General features: G+C 40.0%; 2 protein-coding genes across 3 annotated transcripts in view; one reads left to right on the top strand and one right to left on the bottom strand.

Annotated features, from left to right (window-relative positions):
• The window catches only part of PPP2R2C (protein phosphatase 2 regulatory subunit Bgamma), a 203295-nt gene extending 190519 nt beyond the window's left edge, over positions 1-12776 (bottom strand). Inside the window, exons 1-2 of one of the 2 annotated variants that reach the window (XM_052780525.1) lie at positions 12585-12776; positions 12318-12398 (exon numbers count right to left, since the gene is read on the bottom strand). In XM_052780525.1, the coding sequence (XP_052636485.1) occupies positions 12318-12398; positions 12585-12600 (97 nt within the window). In that variant the 5' untranslated portion in view covers positions 12601-12776. Of the gene's footprint in view, positions 1-12317; positions 12399-12584 lie in introns of those variants that run through there. The other variant, XM_052780528.1, reaches the window with a different exon arrangement.
• Positions 12777-13061: 285 nt separating this feature from the next.
• The window catches only part of MAN2B2 (mannosidase alpha class 2B member 2), a 33583-nt gene continuing 32329 nt past the window's right edge, over positions 13062-14315 (top strand). The window contains exons 1-2 of the mRNA XM_052780538.1: positions 13062-13552; positions 13710-13748. The gene's annotated coding sequence lies outside the window, so the exon portion shown is untranslated. The remainder of the gene's footprint in view (positions 13553-13709; positions 13749-14315) is intronic.

Genomic DNA, 14315 nt, shown 5'->3' on the forward strand with positions numbered 1-14315 from the left:
TCCACTCAAATTCCAGAACTCTGCCTGCCCCTTGAAGAATTCCCATGATTTACAATTCCCAGTCCCCTTCCTCATTTCATAGAATTCAGAAACAGTAAAGTCCCTGTGGAAAGACTAGACCAACTCTTGATCAGATGGTAGCCAGAATTTAACTCATCTTTCTGCATTTATCTATTAACAAATTGTTGAGCCACTGGGAATGTTTTAATTTTCAGATGGAGTTCAAACTTCAGTTTATAAATTCTTACAGAAGGAAACCTGCATTTCATGTAAACTAACAACTTTATTTTAAACCCATGTACATTAACGAGTGCAGTTCATGACTAGCTTTTGAAGGAAATGAAACAGAACAATAAAAGCTTTGGGAAGGCAGTGGGCTGCAGAGTGAATTCCCCTAACCCTGGCTTTGAGGTAGGCTGTGATAGTCCCTATAGGACTCTGCCTAGCAGAGATAACAGGCACTGTCAAAACAGGTTTCCTAGAGCAGATTGCCTATCTGGGAAGGGCAGGATCCAAAGATTTCCCAAGGAGAACATTTTTACATCCAATCAGTCTTTCAGCTCTGCCCAGACTGTCCATAAAAGGGCTCATATTGCAGGCTAAGATGTGATGGAGGGCTGAGAAAAATCAGTCTGGTAGAAACTAGATGAAGTCCAAATTAAATTTTTTGTCGTTTACTGAAGAGAAACTCTTATCATTAACCTTTCTTTCCTGTGTCACTTCCTTTTTTTTTTTTTTTTTTAAAATGACTGGTGAGATACATTTACCTTATGATTTTTTTTTCAAATAAATTATGAGGTATTAGCATATGCCTCAGTCAAAGAGAATTTTTTTTTAAATAATAATGAATGCTCAATCCAGCCTACAGATATAATAATCACCCATGGGAATGGGACTTAATATAGCAATCTTCAAACATCATAGTCTCCCTCTCCACTGCCCAGATCTGAAAGGTTAAGAAACATATCATATAGATATTTCAGCCAACCAACTTCTGGAAATCCTGTAAATATTATTTATAAAACATTTTCTGTGCCAAGTAAGTACCATAGTTGAAATATTCACATATTTCAAATTTCAAAACAAGGACAATTCCACCTCTTCACTAACTATGATAATAATGAAACATGTCTAACATGACCAAATCAAGGAATTGGCAGACTTAGCTGGCAAACAAAGAAACTAAAAGAATCCTAATAGATATTGAAAAGAAATATATTCCATATGCTTTGGGATATTTTATAATGGAACCTTAAGCTATGGATGCAGTTGAATAACAAGATGTATGACTAGATGCAGATAAATATCTGGTTTATTTATCCTTGATAGGCAAACGAATTGACCTCATTAGCTGCAGTTCAGGAATAGGGCTAAACAAAGAGAAAAAAACAGAATCAGATAAGGAAGCAGGCCAGATTATATTTCACATTCTGTATTACTCACTTAGAAATAAAGGAAACTTGACAAAAAGGCAGAGACAGTAATATAATCTATTGTTTGTACATTACAAGAAAGGAAAAAGATACACTAATCCAACTGGCCTCTTTTCCTCGGTTTTTCATTACTGCACTGTTTCAAATAAAATACAAATAATAACAATAATAGATACAAAATGTGAAACTAAATACCTCTGGAAATTAAAATTTATGGCTCTCCTAGCAACTGTATCTCACACACTTGCATATATGCAGTATTCTGCATGGTATTTGGTGTGGGCTTTTGTGCTTTCACAGCAATGAGGTTGAATTATGGTTGCTGTGGGAACTATATCTTTGAATTTCTTGACTTGTGCTATCATCTGAACTCAAATGTTACATTAACATAGGTAAGCATTTGCTGGTTTTTTCCATGAAAAGGAAAAAGGAATGTACATCGATGGTTACGTATTTAACTATCCTTACCAAAGAACCAACACGCAGCTCCATGTCTGGAGAAGTACAGAGCTCGAATTATTCTCACACTGCATACACAAGAAGTAAAATAGAGCCACAAAATACCTGAGTCAAATGCAGCAGAGTACCTACAGAAATAGTAGTATGCGATGATGTCATTAAAAGTTTGGGGGTTGCAATCTTCCTTTATTTGTTCAACTTTTTGACCATAGGGTTTGAGTATATGCTTTCTTTCAGGCATTTGATGAAAGGATATATATATACATTTGCCAGATGCTTTGCAGCTTCTTTGTAAGTGAGTGTGCTCTGCAAGCGTGACAGGGCTGTCAAAGTCAGTACTGCCTAGCCACAGTCAGCACAGGTATTGCTCTGGGTACTTTATGAACATGCCGTAAAAGGAAGCGATTTCTGCCATAAGAGTATTGAGGACTGACATTTGACATGTAATATAGGTCACAAGCCGCTACAGAGATTCACCTCAGCATAGGAGAGAGAGAGACAGCCTCTTACTGCTACTACAGATGTTCTTTAGCAGAGGTGAATTGTGTCATGGTAGAATCAAGAAGCTCAAACTTTGAGGTCAGTTTCCTTGACCCAAAATATTCTTTTTACTATTTCCCCACTAGTACATTTTATGTTTTGACATCATCAGGAAAAGAGAGTCAAGTCCTTTAACACATGTCTCTGTATTTTTGGAATTGCACTGAACATTATGCCTCTAAAATCATCAGATTAGAAATCGGAAATACCAAGTTAATATTGCAGTATTTTAAAATTGAAATAAATTGCATTGCACAGTTGCTACTTCCAGAAAAGTCACCATAGGTATTACATTTTAAGTAAGATTTTTAATTACTGTGGAAGAGCATGAGGAGAGGGGGAAATCAAAAAGCAACATAAAAGTCACAAAGTTCCTGAGGCACGGTGGCACCTTTCTGAAGAAACATCAGTGTACAGCTACACTCTAAATGCACTTGGCAGACCTGCAAGGACTCCTTAGCCTCCACTTAGAAAAGGTGGACATTCCACTAGGGCAAGTGTGCTTAGGGAGCAAAATCTCTAAGAAACCCAGGAAAAGCAATCAAAGTGAAATATGGCTGTGCTTTCCTGCTTTAGAATAGAGGAGACAGCATGAACTAGAAGTAACAGCTTGCCAAGATTAAGAAACAAAAAAAATCTGTTCACATGAAAAACATCAAAGGAAAAAAAAGCACATTTTGAATTTTTCAAATTGTAGTGCGTGAAAAATAATTATTCTTAAAATGTGAGCTTATTCTTATTTTAAATTGATTATATCTACTTTGCATATCATTATGAAGGACTCCAACTTGGGCTTCTTGCAGATAAACAAAATCTGAAGCATGGAGTATTTCCAGAATAAACACGCAATTTCAAAGCAGAGTTTATAATGCTAACACAAGAGCTTATCAGAGAACCTTAAAAAATAAGAGTTATCTGATGGACAAAAACAGATATCAACAAAAACCGGTCTGTATTAAAAATTTCAAAGATCATGAAGATTATTCAATAAGACAGGTCTAACAAGAAACCATTCAGTCTTGCAAGAATAACACTTCTACTTTGCATCTTTGAGTCTAGTCATAACACAGGAGTTTATTCTGAGATAAAGAGAAGGAGTATTAATATAATTCCTATCTCCCAAAGAAATTGTGGGTTATTTTCATTTCAGGATTCCAAGAAGACTTTACTAAATACAGTAATTAGTTATGGTAGTTGTTTGAAATGGATAGGCACATCACTAACAATGCAACCGTGCTAAATAGTTTTACAACTCCCTTTTGAATGACACATGCCCTCTCTCTGAATAGATCAAATCAATGGCCCCTGTTACTGTCTAGACATAATTGCCTCTGAATTGAATACATCATCTTTAACTGCAATACCAAAATGGTTCCAACTAAAATAATGAAACTGTCTCTTGCATCATACTTCCGAATATTTTGTAAAAATTACACAATGCAACAGGCAGAGAAAGATTTACGAGGTTAACATTTTGCATATTCCTGCAATCAGCCCAACAGTCAACTCTATTTGCTGTGACATGAGCCTCTATAAAATGTGCTTGTAAATAAACATAGACAAAACATCTGGGGAATGTATGCATTCTAAAAAGAAACTGTATTTAATGGAAGACTTAAAAACATACAGATAGGTCATTAGTTTCAAGAACATACAAATATTTTAAAATACTATATATTTGAACTATAACAGCATGATTCACACACATGCAAAATATTATGTATATAAAACAAATAGTATTTATTTATGTACTTATTCTGAAACCTCCTGGAGGAAGAAAAAGTCAAACACTTGTACATTGATCTAATTTAACTTTCTTTGATTTTTATACAAATCTTCCATGAACATAAGAAAAAAGTGTGCGTGTGTATACGTTTGTGCACATGTAAAAAATACATAAAGAATTTTCAAAAGTATTTTATGAAATAACACAAAATAAGCCACAGAGTTCTTCATGCTGGTACATTTAAGTTTTGGAATGTTGTACATGACTTCTTAATGTAATGTCTAAATGCTCAAACAGAGCAGTTTGCATATGTCACCTGAAGACCACATGACGATACCATGTATAGGTATGAATGGAATCCAGTAGTACTCTCCATGAAAGCAGTCATATTTAAAGGTTTACTAACAGGAAATCTGCAGTAAGTCAACAGCAGGGTACTACCACATGCAGCAGTATTCAGTGTTGGTAACAAATGAAATGTTTCATTCTCCCCCTTCAGTAGCACTACAAGGACTTTTACTATCCTGTATTTATCTCCAGAAAAAAAAAAGGCTCCATTGACACCTCAAAATTTGCATGAAAGGTATAAGGGTGATCAACCACAAAGAAATAAGCAGCACAGTGCTGTATTCACTCTTCTTGATGAAAAACAAAGACAAGCTTCATAATACTAGGAGTATCCTCCTTAGCTCTTCATGACAAACAACAGGAAACATATTATTCAGTTGGAAAAAGACTCACCTGTTTCTCAGTACTCTAGTTACCTTAGGAAACGAAATCACATCACTGCATCAGTTCTTAACACAAAATGACCAACAACGAACCTGGAGGTATGATAGCTTTGACAAGACTTATCATTATAGCAGGTGGCAATCTAGAGTTCCACCAACCAACGAATACCAGAACCTAGCTAAATCATGCACTTCAAAATATGCCCAGAAAAGTCTGGTCTCCTTCCTGACTATCAGGATCATCCATGCCTTCTCTCAGTACCTCATCGTCCTTTACTTTCATAGCCCATAAATGGTATATTAACTCATTATAAATTGCACTGCAGTTCTTCAAAGCAACAAAAAAAGAGAGAGCGAGAAAGCACACTGTAGTGCACGCATTAGTTTTGCTATTTTACTTATATATTGCTATTTTCAAAATACCATCTGTATCCGCTTACTGGAACAAAAAGAAGAAACAGCCCTTACACAGGAAAAAATAGTACAATGGCCCAGAAGCCACCTCCGTCTGAGATTGAGTTGCACTGAAGAAGGCCAGCCACCACAAAGCTCCTCCTGAATGTTAGAGAAAACGTCTATAAACATCCATGGCATGCTAGTCAGAAACATCTATGTTTAAAAAGACTCAGCAGATTAAATAAAAGGGGCTGTAATCATTATATCAACCAAAGGTTTTAGGATGTTATATAAACGGAATGTTTAAAGACAAACACTGAACTGATACTGAAAACCAAAGGAAATCAAAGAACTAAGTCTCTAAGGATGTCCTTAGAAATCAGCAAACTATGAACTGAGCGACCAAAAAGGCATCACCCGAAATCTCTGGATTCGGCCTTCAAAAAAAAAAAAAAAAAAAAAAAAATCCATGAGGTGTTTTAAAGGAGACTTTGTCAAGTTCAAAACTGCTAAAACTAGAACTTTATGAGGTAGCTCCCTCTTCTGGAGCACCAAACAATGACAATTCAACTTAAATGGCAAGATGCAGAATTTGGCTAGTAAATAACACCTTTCACTATTTGGGTTTGTTTTCATATACCATTAGGCAATCACAGAGAGGCTTACAAAGGTGCGAGCTACTGACCATTATTTTGAATAAGGAGTTTATATCTGAGTAGCATATTTGGAGAGAAAGGTAGCTGAAATCCCCCTGAATAGTTTAATATCATTTTAGAATTTTTTCATCAGACAGTGCAAACATGCAAAACAAAAGATACTAACTTCTGCTGTAAATCTCTCTGCATTTTACTGAAAAATGCATTTTACAGAAAAGAACTGATAAATAAGAATATTAAAAACAGGTCACTTTCCCACCTGTATTACCTGCAATATGACTTGTAAATTCCTATTTGCAGAAGTTAAGCTTCTGGGTTTTAATTCTTAAAACAGAAGAATCTTATCTTCTTGAAATTTCTTTCAGTTTTGACAGGTTCATACAGAAAAAAACTGCACAATAGGAAAAACTTCTCTGCGCATGAGCTATTCAGACATTCTCCAAGACAGCTTGGGCAATTTCTGCACACATTTATAAACTGGAATTGGAAAGACCAGAAAATGGGTACTCTTTACCCTTATATAAAACTTGGTTCCATAAAGGTACCCTGGCTTTCTGACTTGACCTATAATGGAAGAGGGGCCTTTGTGAAGACCTGGTGATTTTTCTGCATCTCAGCTGGAACCACAGGCAATTCTATACTCTTTAAATTGTCCATCACCATTCAAGCTGAATGATAATGTTTGACTTAAATACAAAAATTAGTCTAAATGGCAAAGTTGTGGCCCAAATGAAATCACTGTTTACTTCATCAGTGTTATTATTTATAACAAATTTATGACATAAATTAAATTATTGCATATTTAACGAGCAAGAGGGAGCATAAAAGACATCCCTGTAACATTCTGGACTCGATAACTTGAAAGCACGACTTTTGACTTGCTAATACCCGCATAATCAGGTACACAACAGTGTGATTTCATCTTTCATGATATGTATAGCAAGTGCATCAAATAATGCTGCCAACTGAAATACCCAAGGAAATTCTGATCATTCAAGCACAGATAAAACCAAATCTACCAGGAGTTATTTGGATGGAATTGAAAGGATCATATAAAATGGTAAGCCTTGTAGACCTGGAAATAGTGAGGGACAGAGGGAAAAGAGATAAGAGTTGCTGTGCAGGCACCTGCTGCAAATGGCAGACTTCCAGTGACACAGAGGGGAGACCCTTTTGCCAGACCCTGCAACAGTCAATGGACTGCGACCCCCTGCAATCCCCTTAGCAGAGAGAAGAGTTACAGAGGACAATGGGAAAGTAAAACCACAGGTGAGGAAACCACCAGAAACAGAAACTAGAAAACCCAACCGAGTATGTGTGTAAAGATATTAAAAAGGGGCAGACTGGAAGGAAAGAAAAAGTATCAATTGGCGATTAGAGAGTAAAAAGGCAACTGGCTGAAGACCACATCCTGGAAACTGAGATGATGAAGGCTGCAACTTCTGGCATCAAAAGAGCCAGAGAATTAGCTAAACAAGTACAGCATGTTAGAGGGGGTGAGTGAAGTCCTTGAAGAGGGCAGAAAAATCTGAAAAACCTGGTTAAAAAAAAAGCTTAGTCTGTTTTTCAAGCTTCATCCAAACAGCAACACCATTTTTCAGGTTACTGAAAAGGAGCCAACGTCTTCAGTCACTTATTTACAAAAGAAAATAATTAACAAAGTATTTGTTTTATGGTCAAACGACACTTAATGACTCTTAGGAGAAAACATACTCTAGCACCCATATTAAGTTCCAATAGAAACAATACAAAAGCAAGGATTTTATAAATCATTGCAATTAAGTCATCTTAATGTACTTAATTTATTCCATAAAAATCAAACCAACTCTTAATGAAAACACAAAATTAGGAAACAACAAATGAGAAATGTAAATAAGCCACTCACCTCCTTCTTTTCATAACAAGCACCTATACTTTCCAGTATTTTAATGTCATTCAAGAATTCTTTTTTTATACTGATCTACAGAAATATCTGAATGAAAGACTCTTACAAAACTCATGCCATGTATAAACAAAGACTACATAAACAACAGATAAAAATATCACAAAATGGACTATTATTGTAGGTAAGTATCACTAGAAATAAAGCTGTCATATGAATACTTTCAATATACCTTAATCCTTCCTCTTTGTCTATCATGCTGAACTTTTCATAACTTATCAGATTGTGCAGCAACAAATAGAAGCTCTATTTCCACATTTTCTTGTAAAGAGTCATTCACCAGGTCTTACACAGCCCTATATAATGTCATCATGGGAGCAACGTATGATGATAACCCTTTCCCTGCACTGCAGCAGCTCCCAGACATCAGTGATAGTTAACCAACCAAACACCAACATAAGTGACTGTAAAATAAGGAGGGATGAAATACAGGGAGTTGATGAATGTATAAACAGGGATGTATGAAGTAGGACTGGAACAATAGTGTCATCCACCTACATGACATCAGAGGGTATAGCAGGGTGCACGCGAGCCCTGTGATGCACGTTGCAGTGCTGTATGCAAGCTGGTACTGTCCTAAATGTATGCCGGCGTGAGACAAGGGGTATACCAGACTCCTCCAAGCACCTTGGTTTCCTTTGAAGAAACCCAGAGTTGTAGGGTTCAGAAGAGGTACAGTTCACTTCACTGCATCTCCAAATTCGACAACTAGGAGCACAGAACTGTAAAGCATATCCATCCAACTAAGGCCTCATGGAAATACATCCATTCGTGGTGATCATACTTCAAAAGAAATGTTGGCAAACTGTCAAGTGTTAAGAAAAGAGTTGCTACCATGCCTTTTTATGAGAGGCCAAGGAAAAATCAATTGTTTGGTTCAGCCAAAAAAGGACTGAGATGCGAAAGCATCTACAGATGGAGACTTCCTATTTAATTAGACCTTACTAATGAAGGCGTGACTCACAAGGACATTACTTGAGTTGTAAGCTTGTGCAATCACATCGCTTTCCATGGCATTCGTGTAATAATGGAAAAGACAGTATTGAACCAAATCCAGACTTACTGTCTTTGATTGAAAACTACAGTAAACAAAAAGCTACTGGAGGTAAATCTGACAGCGATTAACTCATATTCATCAGTTCGCAAGTCTTCTAGTTTCTTCAAATGGTACATTATTCAAACGTACCTTTACAACAAAATAGTATATTATCCATCTTCTCAATAAATCTCTCTTCAAATTACTCAGAAATAAAAGAGAATGTTAGAGCAGCGGAAGGTAGGTAACAGGAAAGTTCATGATTCACAAGGCACTAAAGTTAACAGGGCTTTCAGCCACGCAGGAGCATAAAGTTACAAAATGGATGAAAAGAAAATTTACACTGTAAACTAATTTCAAGTCTCTGATGAGCTAACTTAAAGAGTGAAAACTAAAAATATGATTTTTGACTCAATCTTTTCATTAACCATATAATCATTACTGAATGTAATGCTATCTAGAATAACATAATGCCAGCTTAGAATTCACAGCATAAAATATTTCAAACATGCTTTAACTTATACAAAGTTTGCAAGAAGTTAATGTGATTGGGAACTTAAAGCAAAGGGTCTGGAATAAGCAGTTCTGTTAACAGTCCACTAAGTAGTTTGGGCAAAAAGTACAAGACTTGACTTTTCAGAAGTCCCAAGTACTAACTGCTTAATAGCTGACATTCAGCTTCTATAAAAAAATCACATCCTAACTTTCATATTTCATTTTCCCACCCTGTAAATGGATACTCTAATACTGTTCATACAGCTTTTGTGAGGCTGCATGTAACGTGAGCTAAGTGCTTTGAGATCTTTAGCATGAATAAAACATATTTTGTACTTAGACGTTAATTATAGAAGTAGCAATATTTGAAATAGGGTTTTGTTTCAAGGCAGCAAGACTAAATCAAACATGATTATCTTGGCTTTGATTGTGATGTTTTACTTACTATGCTCTATTTTTCCTTGCATTTGAAATATGCAGTTTTGCTTTTCTGTTATGTAAATGAATGTTTTTCATCTAACACATCTATTTTTGGAAAAAGAATAATTTTCTTTCCTAGTCTAAGACAGAAATGTCACCGAACACAATTCTGAAGTCTAACTGACAAGAGTACCGCAAGGCCATTGCGTGCATTCAATAGCAAAAGCAGCAACAGGTGCCCAGAGGACTCAGTGAACTTAGAATATTAATACATAAATGTTTACCTATACAGCTATATATCTAGATAAATAAACACACAATAATACTTAATATATATTAATTAGTCCTTCTGTCCATTGGTTAGGTGGTCTTAACCAGTGCAGCTGCAATCACAAGAGTTGTGGCCCTTCTGAAATGTAAAAAGAACTGGGATAATGGTAGGGAAAAAAAAATCTGCATGGGAAGTCATAGGAAAAATCCATTTTAAGATAAGGATTCTGTTTGGCTCTGTGTAATTTAAGTTATTTTAGAGGCAAACTTCTGTAAAGTAATAGGTTTAGACTTTATCCAAAACACTGGCGTGCAAAAGAGGTTAAGCCACCTACCACAGTGGTCCTTCCTTTTAACTATTGTTTTTCACTTCTGCAAAGTGTGCTGATTACATTGCTGCATGTGTTCCTAGATATCAGTGGCATTTAATAGACAACACGTATTCTGGAAAATGCATGTCATATTTATATATAATCCTATTAACATAAACAGGGTTTACTACCTGCAGATGACTTTGATTCTATAACTTGTGTGACCAAATTACACTGCTTCAGCCTGTTTCCTGTTCTCTGAATTTCACATATTCCCATGCTGAGTAAAGAAGAGAAAACATGTAAGATTTCCGTTTAAGTCATGGAGTAAAATTGCGCATCCATAAATTGCCAGTGTTAAAGAGAACTGAAGTCAGGGTTAGCAAACTAATTTAAAAAATTATGTCATGTGAGAAAAGATGACCCAATAAATCAAAGGAATAAAACACCTGTTGAGAAGAAAACATTACAGTCTCAAGCAGTGCTGAAACACTGGTATTTACCCAGACAAATAAGGTTAAGAAGCATATTCTACTCATTCAAATCTTTAAATGAAAGTAAATTCCAACCTAAAGCTTGTTTTCAACATTCTATGATGCCTAAGAAATGCTGTCACTCACTCATTACACTCCCTCACACGGATGTAATTTCCACCCCCACCTATCGTCATCACATCTGGTTTGGTATGCAGTTTAAAACAAAACAAAAAAAAAATCATGTAGACACAAAAATAACAACATATTTTGAGAAATGCTTTAGTAAGCAAGCATGTGTAATTACACACACTATTAAATATAAACCACCACAGAATAATTTGGGGGGGAGAACTAAACTTAGTCCAAAGCCTTATTCAAGCTGTAGCTTATTATTAGTACACTGGGGTTTAAATCACTTCTCCAAACAGCAAAACACAAGACATAACACAAAACTTCACATCACAGATAATAAAGCTAAAAAGGACCTTGAACAGGTCGTCTATATACCTGCCCCAAGGCAAGATCTGTAGCTTTATCACTTCAACCTATGTTTGTGAAACAAACCTTGAGTATCTCAAGTGAGAGACTTCATTGTCTACCTGCCCCAAATATTCTAGTGCTTCACTGCTGAAAAGCTTTCCCTAATGTCTAACCTGAAGCCAATCTATTACAGTATTTCTCAGTATTGGAAAGTTTTTCAGTCCAGCTGAACTTGTGATGCATTTTAAGACCTTACAAACAGTAAATGCACTCCTCTCAGAAATGCGTAACAGACCAAAACATCGAGATGGAGGTCCTAGCCCCACTTAACTCACTGAAAACTGACACTGAAATATGCTCACGGATGCTGCACACTACACACCTGGCATACTGAAAAATATAGGTTAGCACCTAAGTTTTAATACTCTGCATGTTCAAAATCATACGTGGTTTGGAGACAGAGAGGAGACTTTCTCATCCTGGCACTCAAAGGCTGTTCCTTTTCTGATCACGGAATATTCAACAATAAAACTTCCCAGGTTACCTCTCTCTTCAAAGGGGGGGGGGAAGGCCAGAAAACTTTCCATCAGGTACTACACAGCCTCCCTCACACGAGCTGCCACCCACACCAAGGCCGAGAGGACTGGTACCACCTAGGCTGCTAGCTGCCAAACCCAACTTTTCCCAAGAAACCAAAACCAAACCAGCCAAGACACTTACACGAGGCCCAGCACATGCAAACCATCGGCAGCCACCCCTGCCAGCCCATCTCCCCTCCTGCCCTGGGCCCACACGCCATCTTCGATGCCCCACAGGCCCCACGCCCCGGGCGGCTGCCATGTTCTGCCTCGGCCGCTCTCCCACCAGCAAGCCACGTTTCTCCACACGCTGCTGGCCAGGGCGGCGGTCGAGGGGATGTGCCCCACCTCAGCACCCCTGTACTCACCTTCAGAGACCTCAAACTCGGTTGCTCCATTGAGCTGGTAGAGGCACCAGTCAACCGCGCTCTCGCCTGGGGGGCCGCCAACTGGGCAGGGAGGAAAGGCACAGTCAGTCGGGGGCACCCAGGGCCGGAGAGGGCTGAGGAAGGGAGAAGGGAAAGAGGGCGGCGGAGCGGAGAGGCAGAGCCGGAGGAGCGGGGAAGGGAGATGGAGGGGGCAGAGGAGGGAACGGAGGGACGAGGGGACCAGGGACGGAGAGCGTTTCCAGATACCCTGCTTGTGGGACATGGGTGTTGCCCTCCGAAAGGCGCCCAGCGCTCCGAACTGTTATTTGCTCTGCTCCCAGCGCCGGGAACGCGGGGCGCCTCCTCCTTCTCCCAGCGGAGCGGGCGGCGCAGGCAACCGGCGCTGCCTCGGGGCGCTGAGGGAGCCGGGGGAGGGAGGACGGGAAGGAGGGGAGGCTCCGCCCGGAGCTCCCGGCGGAGGCGGCGCAGCCTCGCCAGGACCCGCCGCGCCCGGCACCGCCGGCCCTGCCGCAGCCCCGACAGGTGTGAGCGGGCGCGGGGCGGCCCCGGCGCGGCGGCCGGGGTACGGGGGCGGCCGGCAGGGCCGTCCCCAGCGGGGCGCCGCGGGCCGCCCGCGGGGAGGGCCGGGCCGGGGCTGGGCGGCCGCTCTGCCTGAGGCGAGCCCCGGCCGCGGCGGCGGCGGCGGGGGGATGCGACGCCACGCCACGCCACAGCCTGGCCTTCCTCCCGGCCTCCCGCCCCGGTCCGGAGGAGGCGATCCTTCCAGCTGTTGGTTCAACTTCAGTCACGAACTCCCCAGCAGGTGCCCCCGGCTGGGCCACGTCCCTCCACAGTGCCTCGGCCACGCGTGCCTGCGGTGCGGCCAGCCTGGCGTCCACGGGTGCGTCTCCCCGGCTGCACCAGGAGCCCGGACGCGCTCCCCCGGAGAACACCACGCAGCAGGGCCTGGCCGGTGTCACCCGCGCCAGCGTCCCTACGGCCTCTCCCGGCTCGCTGCACCAAGCGCCGGGCAGCTGCGTCTTCCTCACGAGATGCAGCTCAGTTCTCTTACCATCCCTAGGCCGAGCAGGCAATCTTAGAGATAAAGGCTGCCAATGCCACGTAAATTGTCAGGTTTTGTATAGGCTGAAATCACTGCAACGCTGGAGAATGGTTTTCATCTGGTCCATGGACCCCTGTGGGTCCGCCAACTGTCTTTACAGCATCTGTGAGAGGTAAGTAAGAAAGCAAACCTGTTATCAAGTAAGCTTAAGTGTCCTGTGTAGCGACCTTTGTCTCCACTGGAAAATGTTTGGGGGAATGGCAAATTTTAACACACTGAAACAGTCAGCTAGAGTGAATTTGTGTTAATAAATGCCCTTATTCTTTCAGATGTCCACCCCAAAAACATGACAGGAGGGAAATGCAAAGGTACGTTAACTGTTCTCTTCACCAGGTGACTTTCTTGATATTTAATTTAACACGGTTGTGACTGCTTAGCTTATAGCTGGCAGCATCCTGCCGACACCTTCTGTCTTTTTGAGGTGACAGTGTCAGAGGCCCACATATAGCACAGCTTGTGTCAAAGAGAGCAAACACGCTTTGTATGGGCAAATGAGAAAAGCTTAAGGAATGATACAGGAAGACTATAATCAAGCCATACTAAGAGATTAGGAGCCAACAAGAGGATAAAATATCAATGTAGGCAGCTGTCATGGCACAATTACACTGGCTCCTCCATCTAGCTTTTTGCTGTTCGTGAAACGGTATGTAAATGGTGGGGAAGCATTATATTTGGCATAAATTCTACTTGATAGACCTACATTCACCCCTTTTTGCAGCAAGTGAAGACCATCCTGATGCCTTTAGGTGTGTAAACTGGGGGCAGTTTGATTCAATTTTTCCTAATAAAAGTATTCTGTTCAAATATATTCTTCTCCTCTGCATCCAAGACAGTGTCACACTGTGGCCTTTGTGAAAGAATAAGGAGGACAGTTA

The sequence above is a fragment of the Harpia harpyja genome, chromosome 2, assembly GCF_026419915.1.
Source record: "Harpia harpyja isolate bHarHar1 chromosome 2, bHarHar1 primary haplotype, whole genome shotgun sequence".
NCBI classification, from domain to species: Eukaryota; Metazoa; Chordata; class Aves; order Accipitriformes; family Accipitridae; genus Harpia; species Harpia harpyja.